Source organism: Aythya ferina (genome assembly GCF_964211825.1).
Source record: "Aythya ferina genome assembly, chromosome: 10".
NCBI classification, from domain to species: Eukaryota; Metazoa; Chordata; class Aves; order Anseriformes; family Anatidae; genus Aythya; species Aythya ferina.
Window position 1 is genome coordinate 11,441,539 of NC_140306.1, and position 12,912 is coordinate 11,454,450.

The 12,912-nt window shown below is 46.5% G+C and overlaps 1 protein-coding gene across 1 annotated transcript in view; it reads right to left on the minus strand.

Moving 5' to 3' along the window:
* The window catches only part of MGLL (monoglyceride lipase), a 63,876-nt gene that overhangs the window by 10,900 nt on the left and 40,064 nt on the right, over positions 1 to 12,912 (minus strand). Inside the window, exons 4-5 of the mRNA XM_084530774.1 lie at positions 6,638 to 6,774; positions 5,027 to 5,137 (exon numbers count right to left, since the gene is read on the minus strand). Of these exons, the coding sequence (XP_084386900.1) occupies positions 5,027 to 5,137; positions 6,638 to 6,774 (248 nt within the window). The remainder of the gene's footprint in view (positions 1 to 5,026; positions 5,138 to 6,637; positions 6,775 to 12,912) is intronic.

The following is a 12,912-nucleotide window of genomic DNA, read 5'->3' on the forward strand; positions in this document are numbered from 1 at the left end:
GCTTATATTTAATCACATCTGAAGCACTCTCTGACACTTTAGATCACGGATGATACATGACAGAGTAATTATGGTATTAGAGGAATAACGCAAGGTTGAAGTCAAAGTCATCCAAGAGTGACAAGTAGTCAAGACTCACAGCAGATCTGAGAACACCTGAGTACTTTGGGATGGATATGACTAGGAAACAGCATCACCATTTACTCATACGTTGAGTCTCTCACTGGCTATGGCATTGTGTCAACAAAATTTACTTCTACTGGGGTCTCTGGAGTTGGACCAGTAAAAAATACCTCCACACAGATACAAGTGTAAGCTTATGATGCTAATGAGCAGGAATGGGGTTGTCTTTTGTGTTAACCCCAGGCTGTGATGATTTGAGGAACATACCTTCATGAATTCTAGGCAAGACTACGGACTGTGTGTACTAACAATGCTATAACAGTTTTGCTTCTCTCGAGCCACTTATGTTGACCCAGATATATGTCAAGTAACTGTAGATACCTAGCTGAGGTATTTAATTTAGAAATGTAATTGTCTGAGGCTTTCTTTACAGAGTAATGAGAGTGAGGGGAAAAAGAAAAAGCAATAACAAAAACAAAACGCATCTGAGATCTGACTAATGGTTTGGAAGTGCCTGTCTCTGAATATCATCATGATAACCTAAGGCAATTAGGCTGCCCTAAAACTGGAGCCTGAGTTAAGTGCTAGGGTGAGTTCCTATTGCTAATAATTGCTTAGTTGAGAGGAAAGTCCTTGGCATAAGAAGTTTGCTGATGCTCTCTCCAGATCTATTTAGAATACTGTCCACAAGATCCAGCTGTTATTAAGGCCATAGATATTAAGGTCCAAGTCTGCATATAAAAGAGAGAAAGGGGAACTCTCCTTATTTTTAAGGTCAGCGTTAAAAGGAAGTTAGTTGATGTCCTCTAAAATTACTGAAGAAGCTGTACTTTTTATGGGGATTCTTGTTTGTGTCTGCTTGTACATGTAAATATTTATGTTCCCAAGGAAAAGCAACACGGTTTTTCTAGAAGGAGCGTAAACTCAAACCTTCCCCTCATGTGAGCAAAAATGCACCAGCCCAGAGACATTTGGCAGGCAGGGAAGGTGTGACAAGGTGTAGGAGAACTAGACACACCCCTTGCTCTCAGGCTGTGCCTCATTGGTGACAAGCTAAACATGCTTTTGTCATATTCAGAATGGGCATTTTCTGTTCTAATGACCCTGCTCATCTTCACAGCCCCACCGCCTGCCAATGACCTCGCCTCTGTGACATGCTTTGGAAATGTTCTTGAAGTTTCTGTGCATATCCGGAGTTTTGCCAACTGGAGTCATCAGCTGCCTGCTGCACTGCTACGAAACATGGCTGGCTCCTGGCCCCAAGGACAGCAGCACCTACCAGCCGGTAAGTGGTGTAAGCGCGGTCACTTCTGGTGTTCAGCTGCACAGGGGAAGTACCAGACCCTGCGGATGACATGTCAGATGTACCTACACATATATGTATACTCACTGTGTGCGTAAGAACTCTTATTTACACATAAGCAGAACCAATATTGGTCTAAAGAACTCATTGGGAAAGGGCTCTGCCACTGACCTTTGAAGGGTCTTCCGATCTGCAGGAGGCACTTCATTCCCTCCAGTGTGTAATACACCCTCAAAATTTGGACGTAATTTTGATGATTCTTAGAGTCAAGGTCTCCACAAGCCAGCAGAGAAATCAAGTTTTGTGTTATAATCAAAAAGTCAGAGGGCTCCCCTGGGCCTTCAGTGAGTCTGTGAGCACAGTCATACACAGTCTGTGACAAGCTGGACTTTAATTAAAAGCCATCCTGTTGAAGGACTGGCTGGGTTTGATACATGAAGAGCTTACGTCCCTGTTGGTTTGATGTGGCAATGTTAGTTCTTGAGAGAAAGCTCCCAAATGACCAAGAACGGGTACAGCAATGAGGGGGATATTACTGGCTGGGCTGAGGATGACACTGTAGAGCTGTGGTTATTTGAGCTGCTCGAGGCCACTGCAGATGTATGAAATACTAACGCTGAGAAAGATCTCAGAATAAGATTGAAATAGACGGTTCTTGGCCATCTTAGACAATCTTGGCCATCAATAGACAGTGCCTCTTGGCTGGAAGTGTGACTCAAAGCTGTTTTTGTCATTTTGCATTGGTTTAACTGCATGGATGCTTTGTAATGTAGACACTTCTGAGTGGAGCAATTCCTGTTCCCTGCATACCTCTACATGCTTATTTCTCTCTCCCATGATCTCTGCTTGTCACACTGCTTGTGTGAATGCTTTTTAGTTCATTTCAGCTACAAAAGAGACAGATAAACAAAACGGTGCTGTACGAGCTCTATATACTAGCCAGGCTCATTTGGCTGAGCAGAAAACTCTCTGGAAGAGACACTGTGATGAGCTACCAAGATCAGGCTGAAAGCAATTGGAACAGTGCTGTCAGGGAGATGTGCCATCAGGGATATGACATGATACATGATCAAGGAGATATCAGATCTGGTATCTCAGATCTGACACCAAACGGAAAACACAAAGAGGATGTGGTGTACTGAGCCTGTAAGGGATAGGCTGGAGGGTACCTTACAATTAGTTGTTAGGGGTTATTTTCTAAGAGATTGTGCTGCCCACCCTATTTCACATCATTCAACAGCAGACATTTAGTGGGATATCATCTCTTACCCTTACTCTGCTCTTTGTCAACGTGTGATTCCTGTCTCTTTGCATCCTTTGAAATTTTGGAGGCTCAGAGCCGAGTTTGGTCCAAATGAACTAAGAAGGGAAAAAGCTGCAAGATCCAGCTTTCCTCACTGGGTGTGGAACTGGTAGGTAGGTTTCTATCTGGAGACAGAATTTACAGGGCACTGATAAAATTGTGTTTCTGCAAAGAGCAGAATTTGATTCTCCTGTGTGGAGCCTGCAAATGCACTGGGTTTTTCTTGACACCAACTAAAGGACCCAGCAAGTCCTCTGGGCCGCTATTGTTTCTGCCTTGAGCCCTCATTTGTTTAACCAAGGTAAATTCTTGCTCAACTGGAAACTGCCCCAGCAAAGGGATGAATGCAGTGGTCCCTGGGAAATGGCTCAGGGCCTGGAAATCGCACCAGTTCCAGGGGAAAACGGAAGCCTTTGTGCCACAGGGGCACTGGCACCAATGCAACGTCTTTTGACAATCAGAGGAAAAAAAGCACACAAGAGTTTTCAGCTCAGCTTTCTGGGAAATTGCAGGTTTTGCATGAGTACTCTGATTGCTTTCACTCCTTCCTCTTGTGAATACTTTTTCAGAGATATTTCAGAAATAATAATTATTTTTCTATCCATTTGGAGAAGCAACAATAGATTTGAAAGGGAAAGAAACCCACTGTAAACTTGTTATTATTACATTCAAGGCACTATCTAGGAATGAGACCCTATAAACACCTCTGCAACACTTTAGTTAAGAGGTTAGGATTTCCTGCACTGATGTAAGCAACTATCCGTTACCAACCTGCAAGAAACCAGACTACAGTAACTAGTTTCCACAGAGCTGGTTTGTCCTTATTTCAGAAAGGATTCAACACCTAGGAAAATGTGTAGTTCTAGAAGAAAGAAAAACATTCTGTATTTTCCTTGAATCATCTAGAAATAGAAGGCTAACAGTGTGTCTCAGACTCAGACCCTGTGCTATTTTTAAAATATTTATTCCTTTTCCCTCTCCAAAGAAAGAAAAGACAGGAGCACTGATGCCCAAGGGACCTTCATGGTATTTCAGATATTGCATCACCTGTGAGGAATTGGCTACCAGACTCCTAAATGCACCCTTTGTTGCTCTGACTCGTATTTAAATAAATTTTCCTAGTCTAGAGTTCAGGATTCACTTCCCTTCCGAAAAGCAGGTGGGACTGGGGGAGGCACTCAGAAGAGCAGTACCGACTGGCGTCCAGGTGGTGCAGCTCTCAGCAGGGTTTTGCATTTTAGGGCTGAAGGTCTCAATGTGTTTCTGTCTGTGGAAGAGCAAGGTGGTTAACAATCACCCTGTGGTGCCTGTAATCTTGTTTTGTGGGGTCAGTAGATGGCTAAGGTACAGGAGATGGTGTGACAGGATTATACTGAAAGCTGAGGCAATCTGCTTCCTTTCTCTCAGGAGAAAAAAAAAAGAGGAGGAATAGCTTAGAAGTAGATTAAAATGAGAAGTTAGCCCCAGGAGAAGAGTCTAGGGAGAAAGATTAAAGGAACAAGGACAGTGGGAATGAGATGTTCTGTCATTCCTGCTGGCTTAGCTGGTCCTTCCCTTTGCTTATGTCTTCTCAGAGGGTTGTTGTTTATTCTTTGAAACATTCAGAACGGAGGGGAGAGCGGAGAGTTGGCTGCCTCGCAAAGCCTCCCTGGGGAAGGGCAGGTCGGGCAGTGCAAATTAGGGTCAGAAATAACTCAGGGAGGGAGACACGAAAGGGACAGGGTGAAGCCTAACTGCAGACCGAAGGAGATGTTTGTCTGGACAAGAACCAGCCAAGGTACCAAGCCAAACAGGCTGCTGCTGGGGCAGTGATGCTTTAGCTGAAAGCCTTTGTTGAGGCTCATGGACTCCTCGGAGTCATGAGCTCTAGGTTTGTTTAGACATCGGTCATCCCCCAAACATCAAAAATAACCCCTGGCCCAACTTAGCCAGCAGCCTGTGTTGCAACCATACCAGACTCTGCATGAGTCAGGGAGAAAACTGTAAGAGAGGAAGGGAAAGGACGGCACTGCGTGGGCTGCCGCAGGGCGTGGTGAAGGAAGCACAGCCTGCTGCCACCTCCCGAGGTAGCATCGCTCTCTGTCTCTCATCTAAATCAGTTTTTCTGGACGAGTGCAGGATTCACTTCCCCTCTGAAAAGTGTGTGGGACTGTGGGGGAGGCACTCCTGAGATGAGCATTGACTGTCATGTAGGTGGTGCGGATCTCAGTAGGGCTTTGCATTTTAAGGCTGGAGGCCTCAAGGCGTTTCCTTCAATAAGCAAGAGGTGACAAGGTGCAACACGTGTTTGCTCTTACCTTGATGGGGGTGGCGACTTCTGGGCTGGCCACCACTAAAGGAGAGATTAACACCATGCCCGAAAAGTCACTGAGTCTCTCGCTAGCTGTCAGAATGGAGATGGCTCCCCCCTGCAACACAAAATAACATCCCACAGCTTAATACAGATGTCAACGTCTCATTCACATAGTAATCCTACCTGTATTGCTGGAAGGGGTTTAGGCCAAACAAGCAAACAATTTCTGCCCCAGCAAGAGTGCATTGTGGTCAGCAAGGAAGGCTGGAGGTGTGAGTTACTGCAAGTGGCTGATTTTTGTCTTTCTGCTCTCATGCGGCAGACCCTCACATCGCACTGAACTCAGCCCTCTGTGCCATAGCAGCCAGCTCGCTGGGATGCCTTATGTCCTCCTCAGTTAAAATGACTAAGAAGGAAATACCTGACTTTTGGTAGCTTGGGTGGGACTTGAGAAGTGAGTTGGGGCTCTGTAAATGTGGCAGATCGGTGCTGCGTGGAGAAAGGGAAGGGAAACCAGGCTGGCTCCGTGCTCGTGGCACTGGTAACCCGGGTAACAGCGATGCTGTCAGCTGGCACACAAAAATCTTCATTAATTACTGGAAGTTAAATATTCTCCTCTTCAGTGCCGCCGTCCCCTCCAGCCCCACAACCTGGTGGCTGACACCTGGCGCTTCATTTTGAGCTGAACACCGGCCAGGCTGAGCCCTCCTGCATGAGGACAGCAGCTGATGGTGAGAGGGGTGGGGGACAGAGGGACTTGGCTGGCTTGCTCGGGAAAGTTCGCAGAGGATTAGTTGCCAAGGGAAATATTTGGTGAACTTCCATGCTGCCGGAGAAGCAGGGGCTTGTTAAATGGAGCAGCAGCGAGAAGCATCTCAAAGACCTCACTGGGAAATTAGCTCCTTGTTAAAGCAGCTTTGGAGCGCAGCGAGCACTTCAGAGCATGCCATGCGTTCTTATGCAAGAACACTCGTTTATCTGAGCATGGGCTGAATCCCAAAGTACTTATTCATTTTTCTCTCCTCCGGGAAGGCAGGGGGAGAAGATCAATGACATCAATGGGAATATTGCTAGCTTGAATAACGGGATTTGGCCCGTGCTGTCAGGACCAGACTTCAGATCTGTTCACCAAATCAGCGCCTTTGTTTTTGCAGCCCTAATCCTTGGTACATTTTCCTGTAAGGTTGTTTAACAGAATGAGGCTACAGGGTGTTTTCGTGCTTCATCCCCTAGCTGCTCACAAAGCTTTGGAGGGCTTAACCGCCTGGTTACTGGGTAAAATGAAAGGAGAAGCCCGGTGCAGCAGGGAGGTGGTGGGATTTATCTGCTACCCGGTGTGCTGGAATGGTCCCAGTAACAAATAGGCCCATTGTTGTAAATGGCGCTAATTAGGGCCACGATCCAGGTGGAAAAGTTAAGGACTGACTATATTCAAGGCAGATCTGGTGGGGTAAGGCATACTGGCAATCAGTCAGTGAAAGAAATGGAAGGGATGCTTGCACGTAGTTGTGTTTCTCCCGCTGTGGGCTGAGTTATTTCCCGCTGCCTGCAGTTTTACCCCCCTGCTGCAGCACACACCCTGGACACTGCCAGGAGGGAAGGGGATGATGCTTACCATGGAATGTCCCAGGATGAAAACGGGCAGCCCAGGGTGATCTTTCTTCATGAGATCAATGTGCTGCAAGCTGTCCCTGATGAAGACGTGGAAATCTGAGACAACCATACGATCCCCCTCGCTCTGCCCATGGCCAACTGTAGAGGAAAAGGAGAGCATGTGTCCAAGTCATTCACAGCAAGGGTTGCAGTCCAGAAAGGCTTCATCAGAAACAAGCCTGTTGGGCTGTTGCTGTCCTAGCCTAACCTCCTGCAGTCAATTAAAGAGGCTGTGAAGATCTCCCTCCTCGGAGATCTTCAAAAACTGCCTGGACGTAGTTCTGGGCAACCTGCTCTAGGTGTCTCTGCTTGAGCAGGAGAGTTGAACCAGATGGGCTCCAGAGATCCCTTCCAGCCTCAACCACTCTGTGATTCTGTGATCTCTCAACAGAAAGGGTGCTGCAGACATACAAAGGAAGCTGCACAAGAACAGTTTAAAAAGTGTTGTATTGTTCGTGACCTGGCTAAAAGAATGCTATATTCCTCTGTGTTTTCACATGCTCTGCAAAACTGCACCCTGGGAAATTGTTTTTTGCCCTAGAGGTCATAGCTGCTGGAGTCTGATAGTAGAGCAAGGACTGCTGTGTGTGGAGTCTTGCCAAGAAACAGAAAAAATCCTGAAGGCTGGATGTGGTCGTTATAAACTTAATGGGCCTTGGATGTAGCCTTTTCCAATGCGTGGCTGTGTATGAGCTATGCATGAGCTTTGCAGAGTCCTGCTTTCCTCTGGGCTGCCCAGGAGCAGTAGGTGAGCTGGAAACTTTCCCTGCTATGAGTTGTAGAGCTCTTTGTGGATAGGATAAGTGATGGTGGTGGTGACAGCCCCCAGTGGGAATGTCTCGAGTGGCGTGCTCCTCCCAAACACATGCTCGTGCAAACTGTGCTGCACCTGGCTGCCTTAGCTCTTTCCGTATCTGGGAAATATCTTGTCTGATCAAAGGGAAGGGAATGGCTAAAACTGGAGATGATGAGTTGCTATGGAAACAGGGGATCCCTGGCAGAGATGGAGCCAGCAGACCCATGAATGTGGTCCCAGGCAATTCGGAGCCTGCAAAGGCTTGAAATTATTGCCACCCAGGGAAGTGGTTTCAAGTCTGCCTGACCACACAGACATGTTGGTACCCATCAAGGAGAGGAATCTTCCTTAAAAACAGTCTCCTCTTTATTTCTACTTCATGCACGTTGTTAAGGAAAACCGAAGGGAAAAACACTAAGCAAACCACTTCTGTATGGATAGGGTGTAGGGAATCTCAAACACAGCTCCCTCCTCCCCTGGGCCTTCCCCAGTGGGACCAGAGAGCACGGAGAGAAATTGCAAAGCACAAAGGGCAGTGACTTGTCAAAGGATGTTAAGTGCCTGGTAATTGTTTACATGCTGGATGGCACCCCCTATAGTGATCACCAAAGAAAAGCATTGCCTACCCAGCCCGAAAGGTGAAGGTTTTTCAGCTGGATCTGCTGGTGAGAGTCATACCAGAAGAAATCAGCATGTCTGAATTGACTTTCTGGCAAACCGTCCAGAAAATCACCTCCCAGATGAAGCAAAACTTCTAATAAAGAGCTGGACTAAATACACCCCGTCTAAGAAAACCTGAGCTCCAAACTTGCTCTTCTTTTACCCTCCCAGGTGGTCTCCAGAGCTGGGCCTTATGGCAGTGAGTTACTGGTGATGCTTTCCATGCACACACTCCAAGTCCTGCCAAAACATGATACTGCAAGCATTTACCATGGATCATTGACCAAAAACAGATCAAAGAGCCAATTAAGAGATCCAATAATCCACGGACAAGAAGTGGGTCTAGTGGATCCATTTAAAGTGATTTTTATTGCAGATAGAAAGTGAGCTTTTCCCAGCCTTTATACACAGAGCTTCATCACTTTGTGGAGCTCTAATGTGTTCTCTGCCTAATAATCAAACCACAGATTTAGCAAGTTAATATGAGTTGAGCAGTCCAGGGAGAGGAACTTTTTCTCCCAGCAGAGCTCTGCACTTCTTTTTCCTCTGGTGCTGCCTGCACTTGCTTCTGGTATCTCTTTCTCTGCAGAGCCTGCGTAAGACAGCTGAGCAAGCAGAAATAGCAATATCCCCATGGCCCAGGTCTGTATATGGGCCGTGACTCTCTGTTGTGGGGCTGTGAGGCTTTCCTCTATTTTTGGATAGACAGAGGCAGGTCTGGAAGGCTTCCTTCATCACTGGTCCCACCGCAAAACAGTGATACTGCTCATAGCAGTGAGAGTTGTGATTGTGAGAAGCCAAGAAATGCCTGTGCAAGCACGTCACTGGAGTTCTCCAGGTCTGTGTTTCTTTTTTTTTTTTTTTTTTTTTTATTGATTACTTAATGAACCTGCCATTTGAACCTAATTTCAACTACTAAACTACTGTTCCCCACTGAGATGGCACAGCAGTGCTCGGGGCGCCGTCTGGCTGCCTGTATGGTAAAGGAAAGCCATGCAAGTCTGCATCAATGCCCTCCCTGCCCCTTGCTCAGGGTTACCTGATGGCATTGCTAGGTTGCCTTTTATTTTATTCCTTTACTCTCTTCACCTCCAAGAAACCAAACTCGTTCCTCCAGAGCATGAGTTTATTGAAAGTTCAAATATCCCAGCTGAGAAAGCTTCAGGGTGAGGAACTAAAATGAAAGGCATGTGCACAACCAAACATCAATACAGTCAAGAGTATTGACATATTCTTCTCTGATCTTTTGCCTTTGGAGCTATTAATAATGAAAGGTCAGGTTCATCCTTGATGTGAAGGTATTTGCTTTGGGTTTTGCTGGGAAAGAACCTGACACAGTGGTTCCACAGCACCTGTGGCAAGGCACTCAGTGCAGGAGGGGACCTGCCCGCAGCTGGGAACTGGAACTAACCAGGGGCTGCTCAGCACCCACGTGAGACAACAGCCAGCCAGAAAAGTGTCACGGGAGTCTCAGCTCCATGAGTTCCCACCACAAATCTCCTCCTTGGGTTTCAGAGGGATGTCTTAACCAGCTTTTTTGAGATGCGCATCTCCAAAGAGCTGTAATTGCCCATGCACTTCTGCATGGCACACTGGGCTTCAAAACCTTTCAAATAGGTTTAAAGTTTTCATACCCAACTTGCATGGCTCACTGCTGATATCATGAATCTGCAGTAGCTCTGTGACTATTTCAGGTGGCAGGCACTGAGGTAGTTGTGGGCACCCTTTCCTAAATGCAGGCTTTTAAAAAAAGAATCCACAACTTGTTTTCAAATTGCCAGTCTAGGATTAGGTCTAAGCCTCCATTTCCAACCAAACTCATCACTGCAAAATAGCTTACTTTGCTCAAAGTCTGAATAAAGGCTGCAGTGACGTAATAAATATATAATAGCTATTAAGGTCTGCCCTCTGTATTTTCTGTAAAAGCTTGTTCAGGCTGCAGCTCTGCCACCACAGGGACAAGAACAGCGACTCGTGACAGTCATCAATCCTGTCTGAAACCATGACCTCAGACTGTGATTTTTCCTATGGCTATGGATCCTCCAAAGCTCCACACCTCTCCGGGTGGATCAGCAATGGAATATTTGATGGTGGATGGTGTAAGGGCTCTGGGGACTGAGTTATCACTGCATAGGTATCGCTGCCTGCATGGAGGAACCTCTCGGGCTGGATAGGTTCAGCAGCATTGCTCATCTCAAAAAGAGCTGGAGCCTCACCCAGGGTGAAAGCAAGGGAGAAGCTGCTGAGCAGCTCCTCTGCTGAGAGAAAAACAGAGGGGCCTTTTTTTCAGATAGCAAAATTAGGTGGCAGCACAAACAAGATGGTGCTTTGACAACTTTTGTCTTCTCAGCATCACACTGCATTCCCTCTGGAGTGGGAGGGAGTTTCAGATCCTCATCAAATCACACTGAGCAGTGATGAAAAAATCCCTCCGGGCACCCCACTGCATCACACCTTAGCAGAGACTTGTCCTCAGGCTTTTATGTAAGCTACAGGCTATTGGTATTTCTTTCTCCTTTTAGTGCCAGACCCTCACAACAAAGGCTCAGCCCAACCCTGTGTGCTCAGGTGTGGCACGAACTTTTCAAAGCTCCAGCTGGAATGTTTGGCTGCAGAAGATGAGGTGACACGGAAAATGCAGGGTCAAATGCTGACTCCAGCTATGCTGCTGTAAATTTACTGATTTCGGTGGTGTCCCTTAAAGCATACAGTCATGGGAGAGTAGAAATTATGGTCTACGTTGTTTTTTCAGCCTTTGCTCCCTATTTATTATGGAAAAGCCATAAAACACAGAGAGAGGACATGAGAAATCTGCCTGGGGAGCAGTAATTCTCCAGGCAGAGTCTGGATCTTGACTTTCTGCATATTTGGAGGCTTCCAACTTTGGGGGAAAGGGAATGGTTTGGATCCATTGTTACTGTAGTGAGGACAACACTACAGGCATCACTACAGGCGAAATGCTATCTTTTGCCAGCTGAAGATAGAAACAATGAGGAGGAACTCAGGGCTTGACCTCAGGATCCATCATACTATGTGTTTGTTTTCCTCTCTAGAAGCCTAACTCCAAGATTTTAAAGAGGGAGAGCCACTGACAGAGGGCTGGGAGAGGTTTGGGTATCCCAGACTTGCTGCTTTCAGAGCATAAACACATTTCACATTGCACTGGCACTAACTGAGGAGCGCGGATGCAGGAGATCTCAGCAGCAGCTAAATGTGAGACCTGCCACCACCGAGACATCAGTGATTAACCAGCCCCAGCTGAGGAGCTGCTCCTGCACTGCAGAATCCCACACCAAAAGGACACTTCCTAATTATGTCAGAGGGGGCCGTCAGCAAAGCTTGGTGCTGATTTAATAAGCTGGAGCCCGGATGTGATTCCATTCCCAGCAAGGCCTTTAGAGGCCAGAAAAGGTGATCTTACTGCTCCAGCACTGGCTCAGCAGCAGCAGCAGCACGTTTCAGCACACCCACCGCTGTGCTGGGCAGCAGTAAAGGCAGGATTTCTGCAAGAGCCCCTCTTCTTTCACTGCCTCCTTGATCGGTAAGCGTTTTGGAGTAATCTGGAGACTGACAAGTCCATTTGAAACAAAAGCCTAAATGCCTTTTGGAGGAGGCATTTAGATGAGCATTTTGTGCTTATGAACTTTATCAAAGATTTGCTTTATTCTTGAAGGCCTCAGGTTTCTGCCCCAAAATGGAGTAGAGATGGGCTTCTTGCTGGTGTATGTAGTTCTGGACACTGCAGCACATGAAAGGGTGGTGTGCTTTTTAGATTAAAAAAAAAAAAAACAACTGGTTTTGAATTAATGATAACTAAGAGATCCTACAGATGCTTTGACTCTGCTGGTGGCCCAAACAGACCTGGAGCCTGTGAGAGGCAGAAGCTGATGACAGCCATTTGGATGGCTCTTTCTGTGCCCAAGGAGAAAATGTTCCAACCTCATCCTCTGCTGCAACCCTTCTGAGCAGCACCATGTGGCAACTGGCTCAGGTGGAGACAATCCTGTGAGCAGCCCTGCGATCCTGCTGCTGTGGAGGGGACTCATTGTGATATCCAGCCCCCTGGCTGGGGGACAGCAGCCCTGCCAGCCTCTGCCTTCCTCTCTGCCCCACACGAAATGCATTCAGAACTGGAGGTAAAAGCAGTCACGTCGGCCCTGCATCGATACAATTGTAAAGCTATGGACCAACCAGGATGCCTCGATAGAGCACCATGATTTAGCCAGTGCTTACAGTTAAGGTACAAAATGAAGCAGATGAGGTTTTCAGGAGTGTTCCAGTTTTGGAAGTCAGTCTAGCAGTTAATTAAGTGGTGTCACAAGGCACTACGGCTGATGCCTGTATTTATGAGATCTATTTAAACTCGTCTGAGCAAGGACTGCTTTTTGGTGCACTTGTACAGCACCCAGCACTGTGGGGCATCATCACAGACCTTGGTCCAAGATACTCCAAGATCTTAATGTAATAATTAACTCTAATCCTGAATTCTAAGGCAGCACATTTTTGCAGAGGAGGAGATGGGAGGAAGCACATAGATGGAGAATGTGGGTGATACAATACACAAAACGACACTAATAATGGGTGTGCGTAGCAAATGTTGTATGAAGCCTTGATTTTCTGCTTGGGTGTTTTTTCAAGGTTTAATGAAAAAAATATTAATGAACTAGTAAACACTTCAAATTGTCAGAACAGTTCACTACTGAACAAACTATACTTGTTTTGTAATGAATCAAGTACACATCTTTTTCATCAAGCGAGCAAAGCTCATTAATTAGACATGC